The sequence below is a fragment of the Salvelinus alpinus genome, chromosome 33, assembly GCF_045679555.1.
Source record: "Salvelinus alpinus chromosome 33, SLU_Salpinus.1, whole genome shotgun sequence".
NCBI lineage: Eukaryota > Metazoa > Chordata > Actinopteri > Salmoniformes > Salmonidae > Salvelinus > Salvelinus alpinus.
The window spans coordinates 11,074,164-11,089,852 of NC_092118.1; the positions used below are offsets into that span (position 1 = coordinate 11,074,164).

Below are 15,689 nucleotides of genomic sequence, written 5' to 3' on the forward strand. Positions count from 1 at the left end.
CAGTATAAAGGCTCTGGGAATTTTAGGACGTTTCAATTCAGAGCTGCTCAGCATACAGTCGCACTACATTCTTCATAATATGTATAACACTAACATTACATAAATAACACGTAAACTATGTGAATCCCATTCTCTCGTGAATTATCTAGAAGGTCTCAGGGCATCACCTAGCTGTATTATCACGTGACACATTTAAATGCTTAGCATCAAGCTTGCTGAACAGTCAAATCTAAATGTAACCCCCACGATCGCCATTCTAATGCAGTGTTAATGTGTATTATTCTATTCACCGTTACACCACAGCGGCATCTAGCTGCACTGCCCTTTTCCATTCAGACGTTAATTCAGAATATTTTAGCAGGTCTAGTCTAATGTATCATGGAATGGTCTTACGTAGTGTGCCTTTAAGTGCATTGGAGACACGACGATGCTAAGAGTATCTCAGCCGAAATGGGAGCACAAAAAAAATCAACCGTAGATTCCATGTGAAAGCTCAGCGCGCCCACGCACGCAGGGCGCCTCCCCCCCCCCCCACAGACCAAAGGGTTATAGTGATGTAAAGGCAACGAGACAGCCGCTCCACGCGCTTGTGAGCATTATGCAATCCCCTCCCAGCGTGCTCTCCCAACGACGCAAACCGTAGAAACCGTTCCAGGGTGAAAGGCTTGAGAAGGTACCGGAGCTCCAACCTCTGCTCCGGGGTGAGCTGCTTAGCTGAGCATTTGCGTCATGAATAAAACTGAGGTGAGAGAGCTTTCCTCCTGCATGAATCTACAGTCTAAACTCAAGATCAATTATGTAAACTCCTGATCTCTCTTCTTCCCCATTGATTTTTTTTACCTCTCGTTTGAGCCTTGTGGCCCTCGCATATCAACACAGGTTTGGAATAATACATCAAAGTAAGAATATATGACATCTGAATCAATGATATATAGAATTATGCAGACTCATGTATACATGCAGAGTGTATATAGTAGTCTGCAGTAGTGCCCTTACAGCAGGTTAACTATTTAAGCAAGGCCCGTGGAGTTGTGGTATATGGCTAATATACCACGGCTGAGGGCTGTTTTTATGCACAACGCAACACCTGGATACAGCCCTCAGCCGTGGTATATTGTCCATATAAAACAAACCCCTGAGGTGCTTTATTGCTATTATAAACTGCTCGCCAACATCATTAGAACAGTAAATAAGTTATTTTGAGTCGTACCCTTGGTATATTGTCTACACATGGCTGGAATGCTGTTTCAGCCAATCAGCATCCAGGACCCAAACTACACAGGTTATAAGGTGAATTATAGCAGAGAGGAAGAGGCGAAGCGAGATGCTTTACTCTGCCCAAAATCTGTCCACGTTAAGCAGATCATTAAGTGAGGAGTTTTTGTATGGGCGGCAATGAGATAGAATTTAGGGTAGAATTTAGCCAAGATAAAAATAAGTGAGGCTTATTTGATCTAATAGAAGTTTTGTAATGTTAAGAGTGTACTGATATACACTGAGTGTACAAAACATTACGAACACCTTCCTAATATTGAGTTGTTGACACAAACCGGTGTGCATGGCATCTACTACCATACCCCGTTCAAAGGCACTTAAAACTTTTGTCTTGCCCATTCACCGTCTGAATGGCACACATTCACAATCCATGTCTCAATTGTCTCAAGGTTTAAAAATCATTCTTTACACTGATTGAAGTGACATCCTGGCTACTTTGAGAAAAAACACTTAATATTCGAGTTGTTCCCTGAAATTCGAGACTGTCTATGCATATTCATGAGGCTGGCACTCACTCTCCATTGGATACAAGCGGTTGACGTCAACACTCCTCATAGAATATTCAAAAAGTATTAAAATAACGACATGCATCAACCAATACAAAAAGAGGAATAGGTAGGAGCTTGACAGCCTGCCGTTCTGCTCTGTGGACAGCGAATCCCATTGTTAGGGCGGAGACACAAGCATCTCGTCGTTATCTCGTCGTTATATCTAGTATCTAGATTATTGTGATGGCCAAACATGGCTGGTCACATGGGAATGGGAGTCGAACCTGATTGGAGTATCTCATGCTGACGTTCCTCTGATCCTGGCGGGGTACGTAGCGTTTGATTGGGTCGATGTCTTGGGGGCTGATCAGCTCATCCACTGGAAAAGAGACATGGCAGAGTGGAAGGGTGAACACGGAGAGCACACTACAAGGTTCCAACTGATACACTGGACATACACCCCATAAAATGACTTTTCCTTACAAAAAGTCCGTACTTGGTAATGAGAACCCTGTAACCTGAGAGCAACTTCTAACATACAACAAATACATATGTTGAACTGAATATCTGAACTCCGTGACCTCTGCAGTCTGACGTGACAACAGTATAGTGAACACCCCAGCGAGCATGCTCTCTAGAAGAATACCTCTCCAGCCAGCGGTCAGAGAACAGAAGGTATTTGACAGTGAGGTGAGGTCAGTGAAGGGAAGACAGACATAGAGACTGACCCAGCAGCCTGGCGATGTTGAAGAGGGCCTGGCCCCACAGGAACAGCGTGCCATCTTGGCCTGTGTTGGCAGGGAAACGCTTCTGGCTCCCGTGCTTCTTCTGCTCCGCCTCCACAAAGTCGGCAGGTACGCGGTAGTACTTCGGGATGACAGCATGGCCTGACCCACGACACACAGGACGGGAGATAGATACACTTTACTGTGCTGTTTATGTGTCTGCTGCTCAGGAGAAAGGAGTGCAGTTTATGTGTCTGCTGCTCAGGAGAAAGGAGTGCAGTTTATGTGTCTGCTGCTCAGGAGAAAGGAGTGCAGTTTATGTGTCTGCTGATCAGGAGAAAGGAGTGCAATTTATGTGTCTGCTGCTCAGGAGAAAGGAGTGCAGTTTATGTGTCTGCTGCTCAGGAGAAAGGAGTGCAGTTTATGTGTCTGCTGCTCAGGAGAAAGGAGTGCAGTTTATGTGTCTGCTGCTCAGGAGAAAGGAGTGCAGTTTATGTGTCTGCTGCTCAGGAGAAAGGAGTGGTAGTTATCTATTCAAAGGTATCTTAACAGACACACGTGAAGAAATGTCACATTTCCAAGATGGAACGCACCGGGAGTACAATACTTTCTCTGCATAACAAATGCAAAGACACCACAAAGCCAAAGGAGGTGACAACCACTGAGATGTATTCCTAAAGCAGCATGCATGCTTCAGAGGTTATTGGCTCCCCAGACTCTTTTAATGTGGTTTCTTTACTTGGGGAAAAAATACAGCTTGGTGTGAAGGCTGATATAAAAGCCTGGTCCTTAAAATATGTGAACAGCTTTCGTGCACTCAGCATGTGGGAGATGAATATGGATGGATATTGTAATGTGTATAATATGAAAATAACAGTAATCTTTGCAACCAAAATGTGTATGTTTCTCAAAAAACTCCCACGGATGTCAGCTTGAATGTGTATGTGAGAGGGACTAATAAGTGTTTCCCCTATATTAATTTAGCAGCTGTGGCCCACCACTGCTGAATTGTTGCCACCGCCGCAACAAACCTGATGTAATTTTGTACAATAAAAATATTCCTGCTGAGATACGCTTTTAAATGGATAGTCGTTGGCTCTAACAGCTAGCATGTAATTATGCTGCTAACGCTAGTAGCAGTTCACCTCCCCAGTAACAATGCACCCCCCCACCCTTGACACCACTGCTGAAAAACATCCTAGGGGAAACACTGCTAGAGTAATTGAGTGTGTATGTGCATGTGCGTGGCAGTATACGTGCACAGTAGTTCCATAAGAACACAGATCACCAAGGGAGGAGGAAAACTCACCCTCAAAAGATTGAAAAATTATAGGCGTTAACAGGTCTTGGTATTCTTTGACTTGGGCGTTGTTCCCCCTGAAGACCCCTGGAAATCAAATACAGGTGAGTAGAGGAGACCGTAAAGTGGCTAAAAAGTGGCAGATATTCAAGTTCTATGTAACCCAATACTCACAACACTTTGAAGACAATATTAACAGCACAACTATTGTGATGTTTACTGTGTACGACTCACCATCAATCATCATGAAGATGAAAAATATGGGAAACTCGCATTCAATTCCATCAAAAAGCTGAAATAGAAAAGAACATTCGATTTTCATAAAAGTGTCTTTGAAGAAATGAAAAAAAAGACATAACACAGAGAAGGTCACTCGTTTCCTAAACCCGAAAGAGAAATAAACATGGCATGCAAGTGCATTAATCTCAAAATATATTGCTTTGTGTCAGTGGTTGCATATTGAACACAATAGAAATGCTCAGCTTTTAGAATAAATGCAGCTCATAGCAAGTGATGGGCCTGTCCCAAAACACACACTTAAAACACTTAACAGGTGAAGACTGGCGAGTTCGTTGTCCAATTCTAACAGTTTAACAGACGCAAAAACAATTACTTCTGAGATGCTATCAGAGTCCCCGCCAACCAGAAACTCCATTACATAGCTTTAGACTTCTTACCTCGCCACCCATACCCATAAATCATCTGAGGTTGAAATTAAAAACAAGCCAAATGTAGAGATGTTTGTATAGCGAAACAGCAATTTATTCATTTCAATAATTCCAAGGAGAAACTTCAACAGTAACTGTGAGGACGTAATAAGTCTTAAGTACATGTTTTTGTTGTTATTGATCGTTTGTCAGATAGTGTCCTTGGTTATGTTCTGTTTTCATGTAGCATTCACAAACCAAAGGCAACATAAATCATTTTAACTTAGTGGATCAATTACCCGAGGACACACTAAAAGAACACTGAATGAAACAGACCAAAGGATATATCTGCATTACGTCAACAATCCTTCTTCAAAATTGACTAGCTCTCAGACAGTCACCTAAGGAATCTTTTTGGGACCAAAGCAGCAGCACACTTTCGTGGTATGCTTGGCTTCCTCGCCTTCAGAGAGGAGGAGCATAACGACTCCTGAAATGTAATTAAGACTTTGTTATCGCCGTCTCCCATCTCTGCAGACAATCTCCATGGCAATAGGAGATAAGAGAGTGACTACAACGTAATGAAATAAAGGCTGTTAATTGGAGTGGTCACACATTTCCCAGGCTGCAGTTTGGCTGTTATAGCAGAGATAACAGGGACCGCTTCAGCCATCAGTCCATCAAATCAAAAGAAATCTAACATATGATTCCCCCCAGCCATCTCTATTCTCCATCTCTATTCTTGTATTTTGTTATCAGCTTTACCAAAGCTATTTTGCATACCGTACTGCGAGTTGTTTGTCATCGCTCAAGGGTTAGGCTGACACAGCTGGGTCATGCTAGTGTGTGTGAGTGAGTGTGTGCTTGCTTGCTTGCGTGTCTGTGCCAGTAGAGATGAGGTACAAAATGATGGAGATATTTAATAAAATATTACAGGGATGGAGAGAGCATCACTGAGGCCTACATCTGCAGTAAACACCAGCTATCCCAGGAGCCTCAGCTATTCCACAGATTATAAAACTCTATATTGTACGACAGGATGCACTCCTTCACCTGTAGCGGGTAACGTTAGACTTTTGAAAATCTAACAAGATAAGCGTTTTCAAATTGAATAAACCTGCAATCAATGCCCTCCCACCTGAAACAGCATATTTCAGCAATAAAATATGATGTACAACGTCCTTCGTGATCCCATACATGTGACTTCTAGCTATTTGAGTGGGCAGCAAGAAGAGGTTATGCATGTGCAGAGAACCATTCCATCTATAATGTTATGTAATGGCCTACTACATTACCTACTGTAATGGATGAGATTTCAAAATGATTCATCACGAGGCATTTTATAGTGTAATATCCAGCTTCCATTTCCCAAAATGGTCTGACTGGGACCTGTTGATTGCACCTAGTCTAAATCCTATAATGAAACTTTAAAGTTTAGTGGCTCAGATTATTCCCATATTTCCTCCCTTTGTGTTTCCCCCTGTTAAATCCAAGCTCATTAATTCTGGGAGGTCAGTGCTGCGGCTAATGCAATGATTTGCTCAGTGTTAAGTAGCTGCCCTGCTCCAAATTCACACTCTGCAGGCACAGCAGCTAATCCTGAAGTTAATATGCCTTCAGTTGGGATTTATCAACGGCAGAGCAGGCACATTTGCGTGGCTTCTGTCGTAGCAAAACAAAATCTGGATTAACCCTTTACACTCGTACCCGTATACGGGTTGACAATGGCAGATTTGGGCCCTGATTGGAACGCAGTGGCTGTACATGACGACAGAGCTCAGTGTCTCCACTTCACAGCGCTGTATGGGTTTTGACTGACAGCCGTTCTGAACGCGACAAGAAGTTGCCTCATCCCTCACGCTAAATTTGGCAACTTGGCAAAAAAAATGTCTGAGTGAGGGAAAGGCTGTAAATTATGAGGACTCTATGTATTTTTACAGATGAGACGTTGAGGATAAGGTAATACCGCTTTGATTTCATACAAGCAAGCCAAAACACCTCAGAGTTTGTCCACATTTCCATCTTATAAGAATAATTTGGACACTGTGCTAACAAACCTCCAAACGAGCTTCAATGCCATATAACACTCCTTCCGTGGCCACCAACTGCTTTTACATGCTAGTAAAACTAAGTGCATGCTCTTCAACCAATTGCTGCCCGCACCCTCCCGCCCGCCTAGCATCACTACTCTGGACAGTTCTGACTTAGAATATGTGGACAACTACAAATACCTAGGTGTCTGGTTAGACTGTAAACTCTCCTTCCAGACTCACATTAAGCATATCAAATCCAAAATTACATCTAGAATCGGCTTCCTATTTCGCAACAAAGCTTCCTTCACTCATGCTGCCAAACATACCCTCGTAAAACTGACCATCCTACCGATCCTTGACTTTGGCGATGTCATTTACAAAATAGCTTCTAACACTCTACTCAGCAAACTGGATGAAGTCGATCACAGTGCCATCCGTTTTATTACCAAAGCCCCATTTACTACCCACCACTGCGACCTGTATGCTCTCGTTGGCTGGCCCTCGCTACATATTCGTCGCCAAACCCACTGGCTCCAGGTCATCTTTAAGTCTTTGCTAGGTAAAGCCCCGCCTTATCTCAGCTCACTGGTCACCATAGCAACACCCACCCGTAGCACACGCTCCAGCAGGTATATTTCACTGGTCACCCCCAAAGCCAACACTTCCTATGGCACCCTTTCCTTTCAGTTCTCTGCTGCCAATGACTGGAACGAATTGCAAAAATCTCTGAAGCTGGAGACTTATATCTCCCTCACTAACTTTAAGCATCAGCTCTCAGAGCAGCTTAGCGATCACTGTACCTGTACACAGCCAATCTGTAAATAGCACACCCAACTACCTCAACCCCATATTGTTATTTATCCTCTTGCTCTTTTGCACCCCAGTATCTCTACTTGCACATCATCATAATCTGCACATCTATCACTCCAGTGTTAATGCTAAATTGTAATTATTTCACCTCTATGGCCTATTTATTGCCTACCTCCCTACTCTTCTACATTTGCACACACTGTACATAGATTTCTCTATTGTGTTATTGACTGTACGTTTGTTTATCCCATGTGTAACTCTGTGTTGTTGTTTTTGTCGCACTGCTTTGCTAGATCTTGGCCAGGTCGCAGTTGTAAATGAGAACTTGTTCTCAACTGGCCTACCTGGTTAAATAAAGGAGAAATAAATAAAAAATAATATTTTAAGATAATATACAACGCAGAGGACTAGAGGTCAATAGGGAATTAACAATCAATGGAATGTTTTTTCAGTTCAACATCTGGTTAGAATCTGTGTATGGGTTTCAGTCCTGGACTCATAGCTACATGTGGTAATATCTCATTGGTCTGAATCGTCTATACATTGAGCCTGAAACAGGATACTTGTTATTTGGCCATTGGCCCAATTTTACTGCAAAGAATTCTAATTGGTCAACCACAGGCTAGGGTTGGGGGTTATAAATTACATCCCGTCACTTTGTTCTGTGGAGAATCATTGAGGACAGGAGACAATGAACATCGACCATCTACTTCCCAGCATAACATCTATGATTTTATTTTATTTTAAATAAACCTATTTTTTTCTCCCCTTGATTTGCTCTGGGGTCTGTGTTACTGAAGAATAACATCAACTGCTAGCTATCTCATAAAACTAATGTAATATGTAGTGTCAACATTTATAATCACTATGTTTGATGCAGTTACAAGATGACATGGTGTTATATCCTGGTTTGTCCTGAACAGAATGAGCCTGTTTGTTGTAGAAACTTTGCCACGGACCACACATCAGAATGCAATTGTGTCTCCAGTCTATTCGCACCAAAATTACTATCTGCTTCTCTGAATTCACTAGTATTTTGTAGTGAAATCCTAAGACTAAGATCATATTTTATAATTTAGATAGTCCTTTTGTCAAGACATTTTTTTCAAATTATGCCGACCATGTCAGGTGAACTGTTGTGTCCTCAATTTAAGTCTAATAATTTCCCCATAATTTCCAAACTGTTTCCTTTGAATTGCTACCATTGTTATGCATATGCTTTCCGTATTTCTTATGTAAGAAACACTTCAATTTAGCCTTATTTATAATAGGCCAATTCCCGAAGAGCGTAAGGGGTTTTAAGAGCTGAAATGGAAAAAGTCAAGTCAGAATAGCGCATGTTAGTCATCACAATCAGTCTGCAGGGTTGGCTTTTAAACCAAACCACAGACCTTCATCTCAGCCGGTTTGTAGTGTCTCCTATTCTCGTCTTCATTGGCGGTCCTGTAGCCGTCACGCAGGAAGCGCTTGAAGCCGTACTTCCCCTTTAGCTTGCGCACTACCTTGTCCAGGGTCTGACTGTAGAGGGCGTCGTCATCCACAGCGAACGCAGGGTAACTGATGCAGGGCAGGAGGGCAGCGTCTGTATTCTGTATTAGGGTTCAAAGAAGGTTTAAAATGCATAGCATTTAAAACACAGATACCCGTTTTTGATCATTTCCTAAGTCAACCCTTCACCCCCAAGTGCCAGCTGTCTTCAGGTAGTTAGTAAAGGGTTAAGAGACTAAGGGACCCTCTCTCTCTCTCTCTGCTAATGGCCACTTTCCAACATTAAAGAGGCTGACATTTAATAACACATTAGTCAGAGACTCATATACACTGCTCAAAAAAATAAAGGTAACACTAAAATAACACATCCTAGATCTGAATGAATGAAATATTCATATTAAATACTTTTTTCTTTACATAGTTGAATGTGCTGACAACAAAATCACACAAAAATTATCAATGGAAATCAAATTTATCAACCCATGGAGGTCTGGATTTGGAGTCACACTCAAAATTAAAGTGGAAAACCACACTACAGGCTGATTCAACTTTGATGTAATGTCCTTAAAACAAGTCAAAATGAGGCTCAGTAGTGTGTGTGGCCTCCACGTGCCTGTATGACCTCCCTACAACGCCTGGGCATGCTCCTGATGAGGTGGCGGATGGTCTCCTGAGAGATCTCCTCCCAGACCTGGACTAAAGCATACGCCAACTCCTGGACAGTCTGTGGTGCAACGGGGCGTTGGTGGATGGAGCGAGACATGATGTCCCAGATGTGCTCAATTGGATTCAGGTCTGGGGAAAGGGCGGGCCAGTCCATAGCATCAATGCCTTCCTCTTGCAGGAACTGCTGACACACTCCAGCCACATGAGGTCTAGCATTGTCTTGCATTAGGAGGAACCCAGGGCCAACCGCACCAGCATATGGTCTCACAAGGGGTCTGAGGATCTCATCTCGGTACCTAATGGCAGTCAGGCTACCTCTGGCGAGCACATGGAGGGCTGTGCGGCCCCCCAAAGAAATGCCACCCCACACCATGACTGACCCACCGCCAAACCGGTCATGCTGGAGGATGTTGCAGGGAGCAGAACGTTCTCCACGGCGTCTCCAGACTCTGTCACGTCTGTCACATGTGCGTGTGAACCTGCTTTCATCTGTGAAGAGCACAGGGCGCCAGTGGCGAATTTGCCAATCTTGGTGTTCTCTGGCAAATGCCAAACGTCCTGCACGGTGTTGGGCTGTAAGCACAACCCCCACCTGTGGACGTCGGGCCCTCATACCACCCTCATGGAGTCTGTTTCTGACCGTTTGAGCAGACACATGCACATTTGTGGCCTGCTGGAGGTCATTTTGCAGGGCTCTGGCAGTGCTCCTCCTTGCACAAAGGCGGAGGTAGCGGTCCTGCTGCTGGGTTGTTGCCCTCCTACGGCCTCCTCCACGTCTCCTGATGTACTGGCCTGTCTCCTGGTAGCGCCTCCATGCTCTGGACACTACGCTGACAGACACAGCAAACCTTCTTGCCACAGCTCGCATTGATGTGCCATCCTGGATGAGCTGCACTACCTGAGCCACTTGTGTGGGTTGTAGACTCCGTCTCATGCTACCACTAGAGTGAAAGCACCGGCAGCATTCAAAAGTGACCAAAACATCAGCCAGGAAGCATAGGAACTGAGAAGTGGTCTGTGGTCACCACCTGCAGAACCACTCCTTTATTGGGGGTGTCTTGCTAATTGCCTATAATTTCCACCTGTTGTCTATTCCATTTGCACAACAGCATGTGAAATTTATTGTCAATCAGTGTTGCTTCCTAAGTGGACAGTTTGATTTCACAGAAGTGTGATTGACTTGGAGTTACATTGTGTTGTTTAAGTGTTCCCTTTATTTTTTTGAGCAGTGTATAATTAAGATGCTCAACGTTTTATTTGCATAAGCCTTGTACTGTACTCCCTTCACCTCCTTCCTCCGCAGCCCTCTCTCACTCCATCCCCACCTCTCCCTCCCATTAGCCCATGTTGTAGATGTAGCGCCAATGCATTTCTTCCATCTCCCCTAATTAAACCAATGAATTTACAGGAGCACTTCTCTGTCTAGTTGCTCTTACTGCCGGAGAAAAATTATTAGCCCCCTCTTTACTGGTGAACTGTGAGACTGGACTGGTCACTGAGCCAATACATCATCGGGTACAGAATGGTATTTAGCAATGAGTGGTTTAATTGTCTTTACTCACGTGGGACCTGGATTCTCTGGGTAGGAGGGAGGACAGTGTCTGTCTATTCCTGTTGTGGGCATCCAGGTCCACGAAGATGACAGACCAAGAGCAACCCTGCAGACCAACAGAGATGACGAGTCATATTCACTGGTGGTTGTAAGAATGATGCGGGTCAGACAAGGTCTGATATTGATTCGCTGTGGATGAAAATTGTAGCGCTCACGTTTTGTCACAATGCAAGACTCAACGTAGCCTAATGCTTACATGTTTGGACATAACGCATATAGGAAACCTGGTTGAACACCGACTTTCACAGCCAATCAGAACTCAAAACATCTAGGACACATTTATATTTATTCCGTCCGTGCTGTTGAACTGTGTCACTAGTGAGCCATGGGACTGCAGGGCATGGATGGCAGCTACTGGCTGTTCCCAGCATGACCTGATATAGGCCTGTCGCACTGCAGCTGTCACCACCACTTCCACTAGCTTCCTGAAAAGAAGCCTTAATACGCAGGAAACAACATCAAAGTGTCACAACCACGAACACTAGCATTTCTTTACGCCCGCAATAACAACATCTGCTAAATATGTTGATGTGACCAATACAATTTAATATGATTTGATTTTGACACTCGCTCATGCACGGACACACGTACCACACACTATATACACACACTATATAGCACATTCTCTACATAGCAGAAGACCTGTTTTGTTTACGTTACTGTGAATTCAGCTAGGAGGATGAAGTGCTGCACACACTCAGAGCCTCCAACGTCTCACCTGCCGCCTCTGCAGAGCAAAACCAGCTACGAAAGCAGCAATATTACAACCTTACTCTTACAAAAGAGTCAGTATTGCCCGACCATTTGATATTTTTGAGTACAAAGCTAAAAAGCATTGTGTTTCTATGCTTTGAGCAGTGCGGGGGCACTCCAACCATGAAGGGCCATCCAATCACCTTGATACCACATCATGTTGTTAGACTGCAAACTCTGCCCACGGTATGATTACATACCCTCCAGCCCCTCTGTTGAAATGAGGGTCTGAGTGCTTTTTCTGGGTTAGTTTACTGTACTATTTCTGGATTAACACATCTCACAAAATGTATGTTACAAATGTTCCCGGACACGTGTCTTCACTAACACCTCAACAATGTTCACATTAAGGCAAAAAAAAGAAAAACGTACTATCTAAGCAGTGTCTGCACAATGCATTATGTATGCTGCTTTCAAACAAGCCAACCAAAGCTTTTAGACATCAGAGTGACTCAACAGGCCTGCTTGAGTGATTTACTGTACATACTGCAGGGTTTGGTGGAATGGGATGTAAATGATTGTGACAGCACAGAACGTGGTCTCCACTGTGACCTACGCTTCTTAGTACCGCACCTTTATTGATTGCACTCCACATTTTGCTGTGAAGCAGGCAGTCACTTAATAAGCTGACAACCCACACATAAAAGCTGGGTAAAGTTAGCGATTGGCTCCCTCTCGACCATTGTGCTCTGGCTAGTCATTGATTGGCTGTTGCCTCTAAGGAACACAGCTGGGGAGAGTCACTGATCATGGCTTATTCTCAGTTGAAAATCATCTGGAGGAAGTCAGAGGGGCACTGAGAGCTGGCCATCATTAATAACCCTATGTGATGACTCATAGCCAGTCCATCCCCACACCGCAGCCCCAGACACACCAGCCACTACTATACTACTGCCTAATGACAGGAACCAAACCCAGTGGGGCACAGAGTTGAATCTAAAACTCTGATCATCAATGAGTCCATTTAACATGATTGGTAGTGGATTAATTAGATGAAGAAGGAGAAGAGCCCTTCATTAAATCACTGATAACTGTAGCAAGAGACTATAGCAATCATAAGGTGCCTTCAGAAAGTATTCACAACCCTTGACCTTTCCTACATTTGGTTTTGTTACAAAGTGGGATTAAAATGGATTTAATTGTAATTTTTGTTAACAATCTACACAAAATACACAAAAAACAATTATGAAAAATAAAACATGAATATATCTTGATATCTTATTCAACCCCGAGTCAATAAATGTTAGAATCACCTTTGGCTGCGATTACAGCGGGAGTCTTTCTGGGTAAATCTCTAAGAGCTTTCCACAACATTTGCCCTTTATCCTTTTCAAAGAATCTTCAAGCTCTTTCAAATTGGTTATTGATCATTGCTAGACAACCATTTTTCAGGTCTTGCTATAGATTTTCAAGCAGATTTAAGTCAAAACTAACTCAGCCACTCAGGAACATTCACTGTCTTCTTGGTAAGGAACTCCAGTGTAGATTTGGCCTTGTGTTTTAGGTTACTGTCCTGCTGAAAGGTGAATTCATATGCCAGTGTCTTGTGGAAAGCAGACTGAACCAGGTTTTCCTCTAGGATTTTCATCTTATCCAGAAAAACTCCCCAGTCCTTAATGATTACAAGCATACCCATAACATGATAGTAATGTGTTGTATTTTCCCCAAACATAACACTTTGTTTCAGGACAAAAGGTTAATTGCTTTGCCACATTTGTTGCGGATTACTTTAGTGCCTTGTTGCAAACAGGATGCATGTTTTGGAATATTTTTATTCTGTACAGGCTTCCTTCTTTTCACTCTGTCAATTAGGTTAGTATTGTGCATTAACTACATTATTGTTGATCCATCCTCAGTTTTCTCCTATCACAGCCATTAAACCTCTGAAATCCCCGAGCGGTTTCCTTCCTCTCTAGCAACTGAGTTAGGAAGGACGCCTGCATCTTTGTAGTGACTGGGTGTATTGATACAGCATCCAAAGTGTAATTAATAACGTCATACTCAAAGGGATATTTAATGTCTTCTTTTTATAATTTTTTAACTCATCTACCAATAGGTACCCTTTGTGAGGCCTTGGAAAGCCTCCCTGGTCTTTATGGTTGAATCAGTATTTGAAATTCACTGCTCGAGGGACCTAATTGTATGTGTGGGGTACAGAGATGAGGTACAGTAGTCATTCAAAAATCATGTTAAACACAATTATTGCATTTTGAAACTTACATTTTTACTCTTGAACCTATTTGGGCATGCCATAACAAAAGGGGTTGAATAGTTACTGACTCCAGACATTTCAGCTTTTCATTTTAAAATAATTTGTACAAAATGTAAAAACATCATTCCACTTTGACATTATGGGGTAATGTGTGTAGGCCAGTGACAAAAAACGATCAATTTAATCCATTTTAAATTCAGGCTCTAACACAGCAAAAATTAGGAAAAGGTCAAGGGGTTGTGAACGCTTTCTGAAGGAACTGTATATCACTATGGGTAAGATATTCTCCTTTCATGGTAGGTTCACATGGGACACAATGTTGTTGTTGTGCTGTATTTGCTTGAAATGCGTCATGCTGTGTGCATGAACGAACAAAATGGAAAAGAAAGAAATCTGTTGAGAGAAAAACAAGAATGTTAAGTGGAAGTTGTTCAGTTTTCCAATCCATTAGCACATATAATGGATGTTCACATTCCTGTCTTTACTTCCTCTAGACAGCAAAACAAATGAATCCTACAAATGGCTGATCCAGAAAGGAGCAAGGAAATCAAGGAAATGGGAACAGCAGTAATCTATCAAAGCTGTTAGTGCATAGACATCTAGCTAGTCAGCCCTGAGTACAACACAAGCCCACTCAATAAAACCCCTGAGTGTATGGTTAACTTTCCACACACAGAAAATGATGATATCAGGTCATTTGCATCACATCACCGGCTTCAAGCTGCATCACATCCACACGCACAATTGGCCCAGCGTCAGTCCGGGTTTGGCCGGGGTAGGCAGTCATTGTAAATAAGAATTTGTTCTTAACTGACTTGCCTAGTTAAATAAAGGTTAAATAATACAATTTAAATATATATTAAAGAATTTCTGATGAATTCAATCTCTGAGAACTGTTGTGCTATTATCATCTATAAGATCTTGAAGATGGATGGTGATGTAATGGGACTCCCAATTTGAAGCATAAAATCAGTTACACACTATCTATAATGCAATCTTAATGCATCAGAAACTGTTACACCAGAGGTGAATACACAGTTCGGTCATTAAAATCCTAAACTCTTATCTTCAGAGTAAGTGAGGACAATGGCTAGGTCTCTTGACAGAATGTGGATGAAAGTTGGAGAATAAATCAAATACCTGATTCCCAAACAGGTTAAATCCATTGATAGCCTCGAGAGCAGCTTTGGCCAGCCCCACAGAACTGCAAAAGAAAGAACATGTTTCAGAAACCCAATATAAACCTGAAAGCACTGTCTAAGGTATTTATAATTGAAATACCATAGGCTACACATTTTCTGTTCTGTTCTATAGCGCCAAGTTACATGCAAGGCTAACATGCACTGGTTACTTTATATTCAGTTGAAGTCGGAAGGTTACATACACCTTAGCCAAATACATTTAAACTCAATTTTTCACAATTCCTGACATTTAAGCCTAGTAAAAATGCCCTGTCTTAGGTCAGTTAGGATCACCACTTTATTTTAAGAATGTGAAATGTCAGAATAATAGAGAGAATGATTTATTTAAGCTTTTATTCCTTTCATCACATTCCCAGTGGGTCAGAAGTTTACATACACTCAATTAGTATTTGGTAGCATTGCCTTCAAATGGTTTAATTTGGGTCAAACATTTCGGATAGCCTTCCACAAGCTTCCCACAATATGTTGGGTGAATTTT

At 42.5% G+C, this 15,689-nt stretch overlaps 1 protein-coding gene across 3 annotated transcripts in view; it reads right to left on the reverse strand.

The window, feature by feature from the left end:
* phkb (phosphorylase kinase, beta) overlaps positions 1–15,689 on the reverse strand; it is a 59,083-nt gene that overhangs the window by 23,490 nt on the left and 19,904 nt on the right. For all 3 annotated transcript variants that reach the window (XM_071381849.1, XM_071381850.1, XM_071381851.1), the window contains 7 exons: positions 15,150–15,213; positions 10,995–11,090; positions 8,670–8,867; positions 4,023–4,080; positions 3,798–3,875; positions 2,492–2,650; positions 2,048–2,142 (listed from right to left, as the gene is read on the reverse strand). In XM_071381849.1, the coding sequence (XP_071237950.1) occupies positions 2,048–2,142; positions 2,492–2,650; positions 3,798–3,875; positions 4,023–4,080; positions 8,670–8,867; positions 10,995–11,090; positions 15,150–15,213 (748 nt within the window). The remainder of the gene's footprint in view (positions 1–2,047; positions 2,143–2,491; positions 2,651–3,797; positions 3,876–4,022; positions 4,081–8,669; positions 8,868–10,994; positions 11,091–15,149; positions 15,214–15,689) is intronic.